The sequence below is a fragment of the Alligator sinensis genome, unplaced genomic scaffold (assembly GCF_000455745.1).
Source record: "Alligator sinensis unplaced genomic scaffold, ASM45574v1 scaffold517_1, whole genome shotgun sequence".
Taxonomy (NCBI): Eukaryota; Metazoa; Chordata; order Crocodylia; family Alligatoridae; genus Alligator; species Alligator sinensis.
Window position 1 is genome coordinate 723,402 of NW_005842236.1, and position 14,140 is coordinate 737,541.

The 14,140-nt window shown below is 44.9% G+C and overlaps 1 protein-coding gene across 1 annotated transcript in view; it reads left to right on the forward strand.

Moving 5' to 3' along the window:
- Nucleotides 1–27: 27 nt before the first annotated feature.
- CMAS (cytidine monophosphate N-acetylneuraminic acid synthetase) overlaps nt 28–14,140 on the forward strand; it is a gene marked incomplete at its 3' end in the record, with an annotated part of 16,533 nt that continues 2,420 nt past the window's right edge. Inside the window, exons 1-6 of the mRNA XM_025208525.1 lie at nt 28–387; nt 3,931–4,073; nt 4,290–4,445; nt 8,078–8,202; nt 11,887–11,981; nt 13,308–13,479. Of these exons, the coding sequence (XP_025064310.1) occupies nt 77–387; nt 3,931–4,073; nt 4,290–4,445; nt 8,078–8,202; nt 11,887–11,981; nt 13,308–13,479 (1,002 nt within the window). The remainder of the gene's footprint in view (nt 388–3,930; nt 4,074–4,289; nt 4,446–8,077; nt 8,203–11,886; nt 11,982–13,307; nt 13,480–14,140) is intronic.

Below are 14,140 nucleotides of genomic sequence, written 5' to 3' on the forward strand. Positions count from 1 at the left end.
CCTTTGGGCCGGGGCCCCCCCCGCCCCCCCTCCCTTTCCCCCCCCGCCACAGCTGCAGTCGCAGAACACCATTTTCATGCCTGCCTCGCCGGCAGGCATGGAGAGAGCGGGGTCGTACGTGGCAGTGGACGTCGCGCCGGGTCGAGGTGGCTACAGGGACACCATGGAGCCTTCCACCGCTTGCTCCTGCAGCTGCGCCTGCTTCTGCAGCTGCCCCTGCTCCCCGCTGGGGGTGGAGGCGGGGAAGCCGGTGCGGCACATGGCCGCGCTGGTGCTGGCCCGGGGCGGCAGCAAAGGGATCCCGCTGAAGAACATCAAACCGCTGGCCGGCCTGCCCCTCCTGGCCTGGGTGCTGCGGGCTGCCGTCGACGCCAAGGTCTTCCAGAGGTGCGCATGCGCGGAGGCCGCGAGCACCCCCTCCCTCCTCATTATCTGGATATGCGCATGCGCGGAGCCCGCGAGCGCGAGCTACTGTTTTCCCTGTTAGCTGGGTGTGTGCACTGATGCGCGCAGGTGGGCGAGTCCATTCTGTCCATCCTATGCGGGAGGGCTGTGCTGGACCTTCCATAGGGGGCTGGGCTGCTAGAGTGGTCTCTCCCACCCCGCTGGCTAAGCCCTATGTTGCCAGGTATACAATGATTATCCTATCTGTATAATAATTTCAACCCTTGTACGATGTACAGTCAGTAATAGTTAAAGTGTTAAAAATGTACAGTGACTTTTGAGGCAGTTACTTGATGCAGCATATGCAAAACCTGAGTCACGCTCAGGGAGTCTTAACCCACATTTGGGTTAGCTGTCAGCACTTTCTTATGATTGTTTGCCTCCAAATAAAGAAATGCTTCAGCTTTGATCCAGTTCTTACTCTTACAGTGAGCAATATAAAGTAAATAAGACTTATTTGCATATTTTTCAGTGTACAATAGATTTTCAGCAAATACGATAATTTTGAGCATCCAGTACGATCATTTCATATTGAAGACCTGGCAATGCTGCAGTCAGTAGTCACCGCCTGCCTGTCAGACTCTTAGAGCACCTTGTGGCAGAGTTAGGGTCTCCATCCTGCCTGTTTGGCCTTTGCCACACATCACGTATGTTGTGCAGTGCATGGGTGAATCGGGCAATAAATGTAGCCTGGTTATACCTGCAATGTAAGTATCACACAGTTAGTGTGTATTGTGGGTGAACTGTGCAATAAATTTAGGCGGGCCATGTGCAATGTGATTTTCACATGACTGGGTGATGAAGCTCACGATAACTTGCCACTCCTGTGACATAATTATCATGTAGTTAATGAGTGAATCTGGAAGATGGCATAGTGTGTACCCTCAGCAAGCTTGCAGATGATACCAAGTTGGAAGGTGGAGTAGACGTGGAGGATTCAGAGTGACCTAGAGAAATTGGAGGATTGAGCCAAAAGAAATCTCATGAGGTTCAACAAGGGCAAGTGCAAAGTCCTGCACTTAGGATGGAACAATCCCATGCACTTAAACTTTGTATAAATAAAAAACCTACCGTGGTCTGGTGGGGAGGGTATTTAGGCCATGTCTACACCAAAGCACCAGCTTGCACCATGACATTTCTTGGCGCATCCTCCATCCTGCCTGCTTTTGTATACGCTCTCCAAATTTGGAAATGAACCAGTTTAGACACTCCAGGTCATTGCTAGTGGCTTCTTTCGAGCGCACCAGAGATTAACGTCTCAAGAGTGGTCAGCAAGATGCTCCAAAACAGGCTGTCTGGCATAGTTTGGAAGCATGTCAGTGGGAGGAATGTGTTTGGGGACATCCCATGTAGATCACACCACCTGCTGTGGGTACTTGCTTGTGTAAAGGGTCTGACCCCCAGGTTCAGGCTTCTGTTCTGATCTGGCCTTATTAGAGTTAGGGTTTTTACAAATGGGTATTCTCCAATCAAGAAACTTTTAGTTGGAAAAGTTCTGAATCAAGTCCAGTAGTGTTCATTGCAATGCCTGCTCTGGTTAGTTATATCAGAATGGTGGTTTCAACAGCTTGCTAGTTTCCTACCTGCTGGCTGCCTTCATACACAGAGCGCATGGTTCATCTTACTTCTAACTACAACATTTTGAGACAAAAATGTGATGTTTTCTAGTGTCCTTGAAATAATTTTAATGCAGATGTATGTACACACAGTTTAAACTGACAGGGCTGGGGTTTGTGTGTTTAGTTTGAGAGAAGGTGGGTTTTTTCCCCCAGTTTTAGTAGCAGTTAGGACTGCAAAGCCACTCACATGGGTGTATCTTGTGACTCAGATCTACTGTCATCATCCTTAATATATATATGAATCCCCTGATGTCTGAGGTGGAAAAAATTACCAGAGTAATAACCAGAGCTGTGTGTAGGGTGAGCAGTATTACACTGTATAGTGCAGTGTGATACTGATGGTAGCGGCCTTGCCCGGTCCATGAGTTTTGCAAACATTATGCACAATACATAGATCCAACCCCTCCTTCTGCAGACTTTCCTTATTCTTGCCACCCTGCTAAACCAGAATTGAAGGGTTTTTTTTTGTGCCAAAGTCTGTGCCATTGTCTGTTGCTTGACTAACCTTCACACTGGATATGGCCTATTTGTTTTATTTCATTGCATTTCCTTTGTAAGCCATTTCTAACTAAAACTGTGCCAACAGATATGAATGGACTCTTATTTCAACATCTCCTTAGCCCCATGAGCTCTTACCAGGTGTCCTTAAATTAGTAAACAATGACATAAAATAGAGTAGAAAATGGATTCTTAGTAGGGTTGTGTTCCTAAACCAATACATTCAAAATTGAGGGTTTAGCTATATATGGCAAAGCAGCTGCACAGGACTACTGAGACTTGCAGGTGTTTGCTGCACTTTGACCTTACTTCTTTGATCAGCTATGTGACACTGCTAATGAGATCCAGCTGATTGCAGGGGCAATGCGTAGCTGGTGCACGAGGGTGCATGTGCACCCCCTGAGAGTGGCAATGCACCTCCTATAAAAAGGCACCACCGACATTGTCGGCAGCGCCTGTGGGCAGTTGCCACTTGCCAACCTGCTGCTGCCACTGCCGGCAGTGTCTGCAGGCAGTCCGCGATAGCCACTGGCTGCTGCTGACACTGCCGGTGGTGCCTGCGGTTGGTTGCTGACCCCTGGATAGTGCTTGCCACCACCCCACTGCTGTCGGTGCTGGCGGCATCTGCGGGAGCTCCACTGTTATTGCTGCCACGCTCCCATCGTCACTGTGTTCCCCCAGCCGCCGGGGGCATGTGCCGTTCGTGGCTGATTGGAAAAGTGGCATCTTTTGACATCAAAGTTGCAGCAAACAGCTCAGTGATTGTTAATTCAGTAACCTGCTGTGAATGAGCAGGTTGTGACTCAACTTGGACATGTATGATCCAGGTTATACTGTACTCCTACCTGCATGGTACCTCAGGCAACACGTGGTGTTAGATTGCAATGCAGCTTGGCTTAAAAACCTGTTTTTGAATCCAGTTAACTTTCTTGTATACAGTTGATCATAGCATTGCATTTTTAAAAAAAATTCTTATGCTGCGGGTAATAGCTTTTTAGTCCGTGAGAAAATCCTAGCATCTTAATTTTTTTTCCAGGTGCAGTGCACTATTTAACAATGGTGGTATTTAGGAGGGTGGTGGACCCCCCTGCTACTGATTGTCCAAAAGGCAAAACGTGTGGCAAAAATACGAGAGCAGAAATGGCGCTGCATGTCATGGGACATCACTGTGCTTTCCGTAGATCAGGGAAAACATGTATTCTGTATGCTTTTCCAATCACTTTTCCAATTTCTGCAGCAAATGGAATACTAGGATCCCTAGTCATGAGGAAAACTAATAATCATCTGGTTAATGTTATGGTGATGGAGCTGAAAAATAATGTTAATGCTTACTCTTACATTTATTTATTATTTCTCTATCTGCCAACAGTGTGTGGGTTTCCACAGATCATGATGAAATTGAGAATGTAGCAAAGCAGTTTGGTGCCAAAGTTCATCGCAGAAGTTCTGAAGTATCTAAAGACTCTTCTAGCTCTCTGGAAACCATAGCAGAGTTTCTTCGTCATCATCCAGGTATGTCAGTTTCTATTTGACTTAAGGCCCAAAGCTGAAAGATGTTGAGTGCCCTTCATTTCTATTGAAATCACTGGGGAAGAGAGAAATAATTGTCTTTAGAACTGCGTATGTTTGTAAATATTGTTAACAGGCACATGAAAATATTTTATTTTATACGCACGGAATATTTCATAAGAACAAATTTTTCACATTTTCTAATTTTTTCTTCTTTAGAGATTGATATCGTAGGAAATATTCAAGCAACTTCTCCCTGTTTACATCCCACTCATCTCATAAAAGTGGCAAGAATGATTCAAAAGGAAGGCTATGAGTCTGTCTTTTCTGTTGTGAAACGCTATCAGTTTAGATGGCATAAGAATAAAAACGGAGGTAATATTTTTAAGTTTCTGGTTATTACTAAACTTGATAAAGCTTCCAGTACAATAAATGTTACCTCTTTCTCATGTATGCTTAAAGCGACATTTAGATGCATAAACTTCATAGTCACAGAAATCAAATCACTTTCACACCCTCTTTGAACACTGTTATTTTAATATTCATCTTTTGTCTCATCTTAATTTTGTTAGGATGACTTAAAGTTCAGAGTGTGAATATCATTAAGTAACCATGGTTAGGCTTAAATGCTAAGTTTGTTTCTTGCTAGATATTCAAGTGACATGTAGATATGACCATATGACCTTTTCTTTATAGGAAGGGGTGGGGAGAAGAGAGAGACGTGTTCTTACTATGTTTTAGTGATTAACATTAATTAAATACTAGGGCAGGCAGAGTAGTTTTCCTTGAAGATGAATTAACAAATCAAAGTAAACCCTAGGCTTGTTTATAGCAAATGAAGGTAAAGACTAACTTGTTTAAAAAAGCTTTAAATTACCTCGTCTTCATTAGGATTTTTCATATTAGTTTTCATGCATTCGCTAACATAAATGAAGATGTATTTTTAATTGACCTCCTGGTTACCATAGCTAACACTGAATGGAGAGAAACTGAATCAACTTTTTGTAAAAGAGGTTCTTCCATTTGAGTATGACACATGTTGATGAGTTAGGACGTTGGATGCTTACACCGTCAGTGCCCATATTGGGCTCATTCTGTGACTAAAATAGAAGTCATTGGTCTCTGTGGAGACTAATTTGGTGTCTTTTGCACCACTGAGGGCACTTTTCCAAGTGTTCTGACCCGTTCTGATTAGAACATGTTGTAGCACACTCAATCCAGTGTGCTGCAGTCTCATGTATTCAGCGTCCTGCTTTTCAAAATGGCAATGGGGGCGCTTTAACTAAAGCTTGTTCAACAAGCTTGTTCCCTAGCCAAAACTTGTTCCCCCATCTTTAGGTAAAGCGCCCCTGCCACCATTTTGAAATGCAGGATACTGAATACACGAGATGCTGCAGGTGTTTTAATTAGAGTGGCTCCCGAGAGCATGTGTATAGGGGTAGTAAGATATTGCTCAAATATCCACATTCATCTGCAATCTTAATACATGTTTTCAGACCTTTGAATCTAAAATGTTAACTGTGTTGTGAAGTCCCAGTTCTGCATGGAGGTGAGCACTCCTAACTAGGGACCTACTTAATTTGTGGTTTTGCGGATTTTATGGAAACTCCGAAATCTGGGATTGTCTGCAAAAATAAATAAATAAAATGATGGCTTCTCAGTAGGAGCCAGTGGTCCCTGCTACCAGGAGGAGAAGGTGCCGGCTGGTGGGGCAGCATGAAGGGCAGCAGACAAGATGGCAGCTGCCCCCTTGTCCCTCCTCACCCTGCCAGGGCCTCTCTGCCAGTTAGCACCGAGGGGTGGGGCCTCTCTGCGGATCAGTGCTGAGGGGTAGGGCCGCTGTGAAATGCCCCCAAAATTGGCCGTGCGCGCCAAGAGCAGGCCATGAAAAACCCTTTGTCTCACCACAATTTAGGTAGGTCATTACTCATAAACTTCGTTGCCTCTGGTGGGAGTCATGGATGCTCAAAATCCTTCTAGAGCAGGGTCAGAGTAATCCTAAAACTATAGACCTGTGATCCAATAAAATATATTATAAAAAGAAAACAGGAACGTTGAAATCATGGACTGAATTTTACAATTCCGTACATTGTATTTTAGGTAGCCAGGAGATTCAGAGCTGTACCAGGTAGAGATCAGGAGTTGTCAGCCCTACTTGATTTACTGGACATGTATAAAGGGATAAATCTAGTCTAGGTGTGACGTGGAGCCAGTGCATGTACCACAACTCCATGTGTGTTAGATATTCAGTACCTGCTCTAATAACCAATGTCTCCTCAGCCTACCAAGTGTGGAAAAATAAGCTTCAGGTTCTAACCAAAACATTTCTTAAAGGATTTGAATGCTGAAGAATGAGCTTAGGTATAACCAGAAAATCCTTTCGTTAAAAGGAATATTTAAAGAAGAAGAGAGAGAACTCACCAGTGTCTGCAACTTAAGGGGCAGGAAAAACTGCTTTTCAGGAATGTGGTGTTTCTGATAGTGGCTGCTTACAAGAATAGTTTGCAGTTCAAATACAGGGCTCTTTCCAGTTAGCCTTAAAACACTGAAAACAGACAAATGTTATTTCTCTTCCTAGGTGTTTATATTTTTCCTCTTTTGCATTACATTACCTAATTTAACCTATTATGACCCAAGGATTATCATTTATAAGCCATACTAGATGTGTCCTAACAAGTAGTTACTGACTTTCTTAAGTTCAATGTTCTCAGGGTTCAGTGTTGCTGATAGTGACTTCATTCTGTGCATGCCTGTTTTGCAGAATGCATAGACCCGGCCCCTCCTTCTGCAAACATCCTCATCCTTGATCAGTCATATTTCTGCCATGTCAGTACTGCTGCGCACAAAGCTGTTTCCTGGAGCACAGTGCTCCAACAAATTTCCCCGTATACTCCTGTAGCTTGCTTGTGAGTCCTTAGGACCTCAGGTATGGTGCTAGCCACCGTGCATGATCACTGAATGTCACTAAATAGAGCCTCCAGTTGCCAAATCAGTTTCTGCTTCCCACTCTGGTGGGAGTCCAACCAACCTGGCACTTAGCCTGCTCAGTTATTTCCGCATGTGGATGGATAGTGATTTCTAACCACTGGAAATGCATGCCTCTTAGTTCTCTTATTAAATATTAAATCTCTTTGGCTGGGTTTGTTCATAGGAATTCTTCATAAGAATTTTTGTAAGAAGGGCTCTTCTCTTATATGTTTGCCTGGTATTTTCCTACAGAATTGTCATCCTACTCAAGCCCCCAACCTCATTTCATTTTTCTCATGTGGGAAGTGCTGGGATGGTGCGTCTCTGCACCGTCCTCAGGCCTTTAGTGCAAGTAGTAGTTTACTCTGTCGTGTGTCCCAAACAGCCAGTTCTGCTCTTAGATGAACTCTGGTCATATTTGCTGCTGTAGTTAGTCACTATGGACTTGTGTTAGGCTCCAGGGATCTCTAGTGGAGATAATGTATTATGCCCCTCTTTGCCTTTTCAGTTTTGAAAATTGGAGGTGTTTTTGGACACCGTTGCTTTTAAAGATATGCAAAGTTGATATTTTCACCCCTACCTCCTTCCCTTTGGATGGTTAGGGGAAAACAGCTCTACCAAGTATCAAAAACAGCGCTAGGGGAAAGAACAATCTTTCACAGAGGCAAGGGCTGTCTGTCAGGACCTGGTGAGTTCATTGGAAGGGAAGGAGTGACAGAACAGCTTTTCATCTGAAGACTTCTGGGAGAAATGTGTCCTCTGTAAGCTGGAATTAGACTTTTTCAGCTTCCTGTGCAAGAAATACAAGGTATTCCTCCATCTCATGATTCCATGTTTCTAACAAAGAATGGGCGGTGCAGTGATTCTTAAAAAGATCTGTGCTTTCTGAGACCCTGAGACAGTAATCACAGTAGCCTGTGGCACAGTTAAGTCCTTAATTTCACAGAGCAGCTTATTTGAACTAAGAAGTGACTTTGAACAAGTATTTATTTTTTTTCCCTTTGTGAATGACTTTTTTTATTTGTTTACCTTATGTGAAGTTTTGGAACCTGACAACGTGAATCCAGCAAAGCGCTGCCGGCGGCAGGATTGGTCAGGAGAGCTATATGAAAATGGGTCATTCTACTTTGCTACAAGACAAATAATTGAGAGTGGCTGCTTGCAGGTTGGTGCTTCTGTTTTCCTGTAATGCATCTTGTACCCTTTGGCTTTAGCAACTGTACATGCATTTGACTGGATTATGTAATAAAAATCAATGTCCAGTAGCAAGGGTTTAAACTCCAGTGTGATGTGACTCATTCTGTATAACAATTATTGTTTAATCCTCTGGCATTAGCTGGAGCACACTTATGTTAGTGTCCTTCATGTGGAATTGTCATCAGCAGCACGGAATATAAAGTGAACAAGGGCTCACTCTGGGACCCTGGGGCAGCCTTCCTTAACACTAATATAGCCCCATCAAGGCTTGGCAGGTGAGAAAAAAGGAAGGAACCCAGAGGAGCTAGTGGGGGCAGGAGTCATGTGGTCAACAGGGGGTGTCCTGCTATGGAGGCACGTAGATCAAATGAGTCTTGCACAACCTTCTCAAATGTCTTAGTTTAAAATATTCTTGTCTGTTGTGCCAGCCTCAGTCACAGAAGGCCAGCCCCCCTCTCCTCTAGCAGGGGCCTAGTTCATTAACACTTTTAAAGTGCTGTGTAAGCACAAAATCTTTCTAGAACATCAGGAATCAAAATCACTTTACTTTCTTTCAAACAAAGTAGATACATTTTCCATGCTGTGGGGGTGTGTCCTACTGTTATGAAGTCACCAGTGGGTGTAGAACTGTTGTATCTCCTATACGTTAACATTAACTTCCAGTGTAAAAGACGATCAAAAACGAGATGATCTATCTGCCATGATCTCCAAGAAACAGTCGTAGCTTGTAGCCAGATTGCACATATTAGGAATATTCTAATGATGACTCTGGAGGAACTGGATCCAGGTTCCTTAATTGGGTTCCTTTGCCTGCAGGTTAACCCAACAGAGAATCCAGGCCACCCTGTAACTTTCTTACTTTCATGTCAATACTGTGCTGTTACTGTAAAAGGTACACAGGAAGAAATTCAGTGTGAAAGAGGCTATGGCTTTTACTAAAGAGGAAGTCAACCGTGCTTGCTACCAGTATGTTTGCTGCCATAGCCTTGTGGCGCTCAGAGTTTTAAAAAAAAATCTACCTTTTCTTGAAGTAAAAACAAAATTGCCAAATTTATTATCTTTTCTTTCCAGTTTTTTAAGGATAAGGTTCAGTCTGTGACCTTCTTAGTTTGGCCCAATTTCAATTCTGTCAGTACACTCCTAACATACTTGTACTGTGACTGATATAAAGGTCATGTTTTATGTGAACTCTGTTGGAAACTCTGTAATAATTGCAAAGTACCAAATGATTTTTCAGAAAAGTACAGCGAGCACTCTTCTGAGCACAACATTCAGTTTTAGGGTGCCTTATGTTATAGAAAACGAGCATATTTTTCAAACTCAGTACACCTCCTGAGGTAGGTCAGTATTCATTCCATGCTCCCATGTTAGAGTTGGAGAAATCTAGGTACAAAGAGACGACTAAGGTTCATTAGCTAAAGGTATTTAGGGACCTAATCCCCATTAATTTTTGGTAGGGTTGTGCCTAAAGATGTGGACTCCAAGCCTTCCCGCGTCATTTCAAAAAGGGCAACAGCTAATATTCTAATTGATTTTTTTTTTTTTAATTCCCCTTTCGAAAGGGGTCCAAGTGCTCTTTGTCCACATGCTGAAGTTACTTCCTCCTTGTGCAGAAAGATAGCCAGAAAGAGAGCCTGGTATTCCCAAATTAAAAAAAGTCTATCCTACCATTTAAGCTGATGCAGTTATACTGAAATCAGTTTTAAATATGCTCCTGCAGTTTTTCTGCACGAAGAGACTTAATGGAATCAACATTGTTTAATCTCATAGATTGCCTTTCTTGTGCTTTTGATGTTTTTGGTCTGACCGTTAGCCCGAAGAAGACAATAGTTGTGGAGCAACAACTTGACACCCCTCCCGAATTTAGAATAAATGATGAAAGCCTGGAAGTGGTTGAAAAATTCACTTACTTGGTACTGTCTTGCAAAATCTTGGCTTGGAAGCCAAAATTAATGCTTGCATTGGAAAGGCAAGCAACGCCATGGCTAAACTTCAAAAGGGAGTTTGGAAAAAAAGAGTGCTCACTCTGTCGACAGAGATGTCCGTCTACAGCACTTGAGTACTCACCTCTCTATTTTATGGCGGTGAAACTTGGACTCCTTATGCCAAAGAAAAAAGAAAACTGAACAGTCTCCTTCTTCAGTGTCTCCGCCGTATCCTGGGCATAAAATGGCATGGCAGAATCTTCAACTCCACTGTTCTGGAACGGGCCAAGATACCCAGTATATTTTTGCTTCTGAGCCAGAGACTCCTCTGTTGGTTAAGGCATGTGAACCATATGAGTGATGACTGAATCCCCAAGGACATAGTTGACGGTGAGCTGGCCACTGGCAAATGTCAACTTGGACAGTCCAAACTGCATTTTGTTGATGTCTGCAAGAAAAACCTTCATGAGCTGTGCATCAATGGCCAGTGCTTGGAATCAATCACTTAGGACCATTGTGAGTGGAAAGCTGCTGTGAAGCAGGGCTTACATCACTTCGAGATGGAGAGGGTCAGTACTGAGCTAGAGAAGAGGCATCCAAGGCAGATGAGAAAACAGTACTTGGCATGCCAGTGCAAGCTCAACTGAGTTTGTATGTGCAACTTGCCTGTCATGCATTGGACTCCTCAGCCACTCAAGAAGCTGCAGTGGTATCCACTAAGCTACCAAAGGTGCAGTCCCCATGGTCTCCTGAGACTGCTGGCTGCCAATAATGAATAAAGTGACTACAGCATTCAACATGTCTGTGATGTGCTTTTCCAATAGTGGGAAAAATACAGCCCGTGAGCCAGATCTGGCCCACCAAGGAATTTCATCCAGCCCACGGCAGGTCCCTCGGCCCTACCTGGCCCAGGCATGGGGGGAAGGCTGGGCCATGGCACATGCAGCCAGTCCCACCCCACTGGGGCACACAGCAGGGCTAAGTCGATGCAGTGGCTGGACTCAGCTTTCTTCTGGCTGCCAGTGCTAGACCCAGACCCTCTGTTTGTACACCCCAGCCTGTCCACCCCACACCCACTGCCGAGGGTGCAGGATGAAGCAGGTGGACAGGTGGCAAATGGGTGGACAGATGGACAAGATAGGCAGAGGCCTGGAGCCCAGGCCAGGACCGGCACAAACAGGGCACATTTGGCCAGGTGGAAGGAGTTGGGGTGGGTGGGCAGGGAGTAGCGTCCAGGAGCGGGATGGGCAGCCGGGGCCAGGGCTGGGATTGCGGGGCAGTGAATATTTAGCTGAAAGCACAGCTCTCTGCACATCCCTGTCCAGGCACCGATTCCATGGGTAGGAGTGTGCGGGGAGTGGATTGTGGCTTTGCCCAGGTCCCTAGCCCCGAGCTGTTGCTTCCCAACAATTGGCCCCAGCTTGGCCCCTGCTCATCCTGCTCCTGCCCATCCCCACCCTCCCACGGCCCCATCCTATCTGCCCAGCTGAGCGCGTATTGGCCATAGGGGTCTCAAGCCAGTTTCCACGGAGACCCTGCCCATCTGCTCTGTCCGGCATCTTCAGTGGTGGCCACAGGCTGGGTGAGCCTAGGCTGGATAAGATTAATTGTTCCCTCCACACCAGGTCAGTACCTCTCCTTCCCACAACAGCTCACAAAAACATTGTTGTATTAGTTTCTAAAATAAAGTATGGAAAACAAAACTAATGAGATTTAATTTTATTTAGGCTGGGAAAATGGACTACTTTGAAATGGGTGCCGAGCTCAGTGTGGACATAGACGTCGACATCGATTGGCCTATTGCGGAACAGAGAGTGATGAGGTAAAAAGGGAGGTTTGTGTTACTATGAACAAAATTTAGAACAATTTTTTATTATTATAATGCTTTTTTTTTGAAGTAAGTTGCCTAATTTAAAGATACTTGAGCAGTGCGCGCTCTCTCTCTCTCTCTCTCTCTCTCTCTCTTTCTTTCCTTATCTCCACACATCTTATATCTGAGAGCAGCTGAGCTGGTGCTGCCCTCTGTTCTAAAATTTTAATCATTGGCTGAAAGTCGTCCCAGTGACAGCTGCTTGCCCTGTACTCTGCTGCTGTGTCACAGCCGCTGCTCCCCTCAGGCCACAGCTCTACCCCAGCAGGGATGTGGGATGGCGGGTAGTGCGGGCAGCCTGAAGGGAGCAGCGGTGGCAGCAGCTGGGCCATGGCATGAGGTAGAGCTGCAGCCCAGCAAGCAGTTGGCAGTGGGTGGAGGTGAGGATAGCCCGGCTTCCCACATTTGTTACTCCTTGAGCTACTGGCAGTGCAGCAGGTGCAGGGGTCTCAGCGGCAGTGGTAGCAGAGTCTTGATGCCCCGCTTTGCCCTCCTGTGCAGGGTCCCACCTGCTGGGCTGTGGAGGTCTGAAGTGGCCCGTGTTGATCTGAAATGGGTGCAGCCCCGTGCCCGCTGTGGTTGCACAAATATGGGGGGCACATGCCCCCCATGACCCATATACACACTTCCCACCCCACACGCTGGGAGGCTGGTGGCGGGGGACAGTGAGTCAGGAGTGAAGGGCACCAGCAGGGCTTGGGGGGCTGTGGTTTGGGATTGAGGGGCACCAGCAGGGCCAGAGGGCTGTTTTCTATTTAAACTATTCACTGGGTCAGGACTGGCCATTGATGTTTGGTCCTGGTTCAAAAAAGGTTAAGAGCCACTGATGTAGATGTAGCGGTTACAATGTAGTAGTTTCTGTGGGTACCATTTGTTCTCAGTGTACTCGCTACATCAGTCTGTACCTTTTGACAAGGACTTGTGACACATAGATTGGGAAGGGACCAGGCAGCACAGCAGCAGATGGGGCAGGGAGCAGAAGGCAGAGCAGCAGATGGGGCAGGGCAAGATTTTAAAACGAGAATAAAAAGGACAATATGTGCAAATTTGTGGCAGAGCTGCATTTATTAATATATTATTTGTTTTGAGAAAATGAATTCATTCAGATTGTGAATGGGGTATACTTTAAAAGCTGACAAGATGTGAAATCTTCCTTTTTGTAAAAGGAAGCAAGAATCATAAAACTGATTCCTTGGCTTTAAATATCACAATTATATTAATGAGTTGCATTTTATTGTTTAAGTCTTCCATCCTGAAAATGATAGCTTCTTTGTCTAGATATGGCTATTTTGGTAAAGAGGCTCTACACAAGGTGAAATGGCTGGTTTGCGTTGTTGACGGATGCCTCACAGATGGTCACATTTATTTGTCGGAAGATCAGAAAGAAATGATTTCTTATAACTTTAAAGATGCTGTTGGGATCGAGTTACTACGGGAAAGAGGAGTTAAGGTGAGCATCCTTTCTGGAATGAGGGATTTTGTATCTCATCTACCTTTCACACTAAAACCTTAAATTTTATCGTTGAGTGGGAGCCGAACAATTCTAACAAATTGTGATTGGGTCACTCTAGCTCAATACACTGAGGTATCATGAATGCTAGGTCAGCTAATTGTAATGTGTGGTGAACTTAGGATCTCAGTTCCCTATAGAAAATGAATGCAGTTTTGAACACTTTCTAGATCTCACTCATAGAAGCATTTGCTTAGTGGATCCCAAAAGAAAGTGGGAAGGAATTTGTCCTGCTGTCATAACTGGTGGTGCCTGGGCTGCTGGCCCAGAGCACGCCTTGGGCAGCAGTCCACTCTCAGTATTTATACAGCTCCTGCTTACTTCATCTAAGTACCTCACAGACTTTTAACACCTTTGTTTTCTCAACAGCTTTGTAAGGTGGAGAAGTACAGGTATTTGGGTTACAGACAGGGAAATTGAAGCACAGGAGATTAACTGACTTCCTGAAGTCACCCAAGATGTGTGGAGCATTTGAGATCAGGGATCTTGCAGATTCTGCTACATAGCAGCATATTTGAGGTGCTGTAACTGTTGGCAACCCAAGCTGAGCTGCCTAACCTGTGTGGGAGCCCGTTGCCCTATCCTCTGCAGCTCACATTCA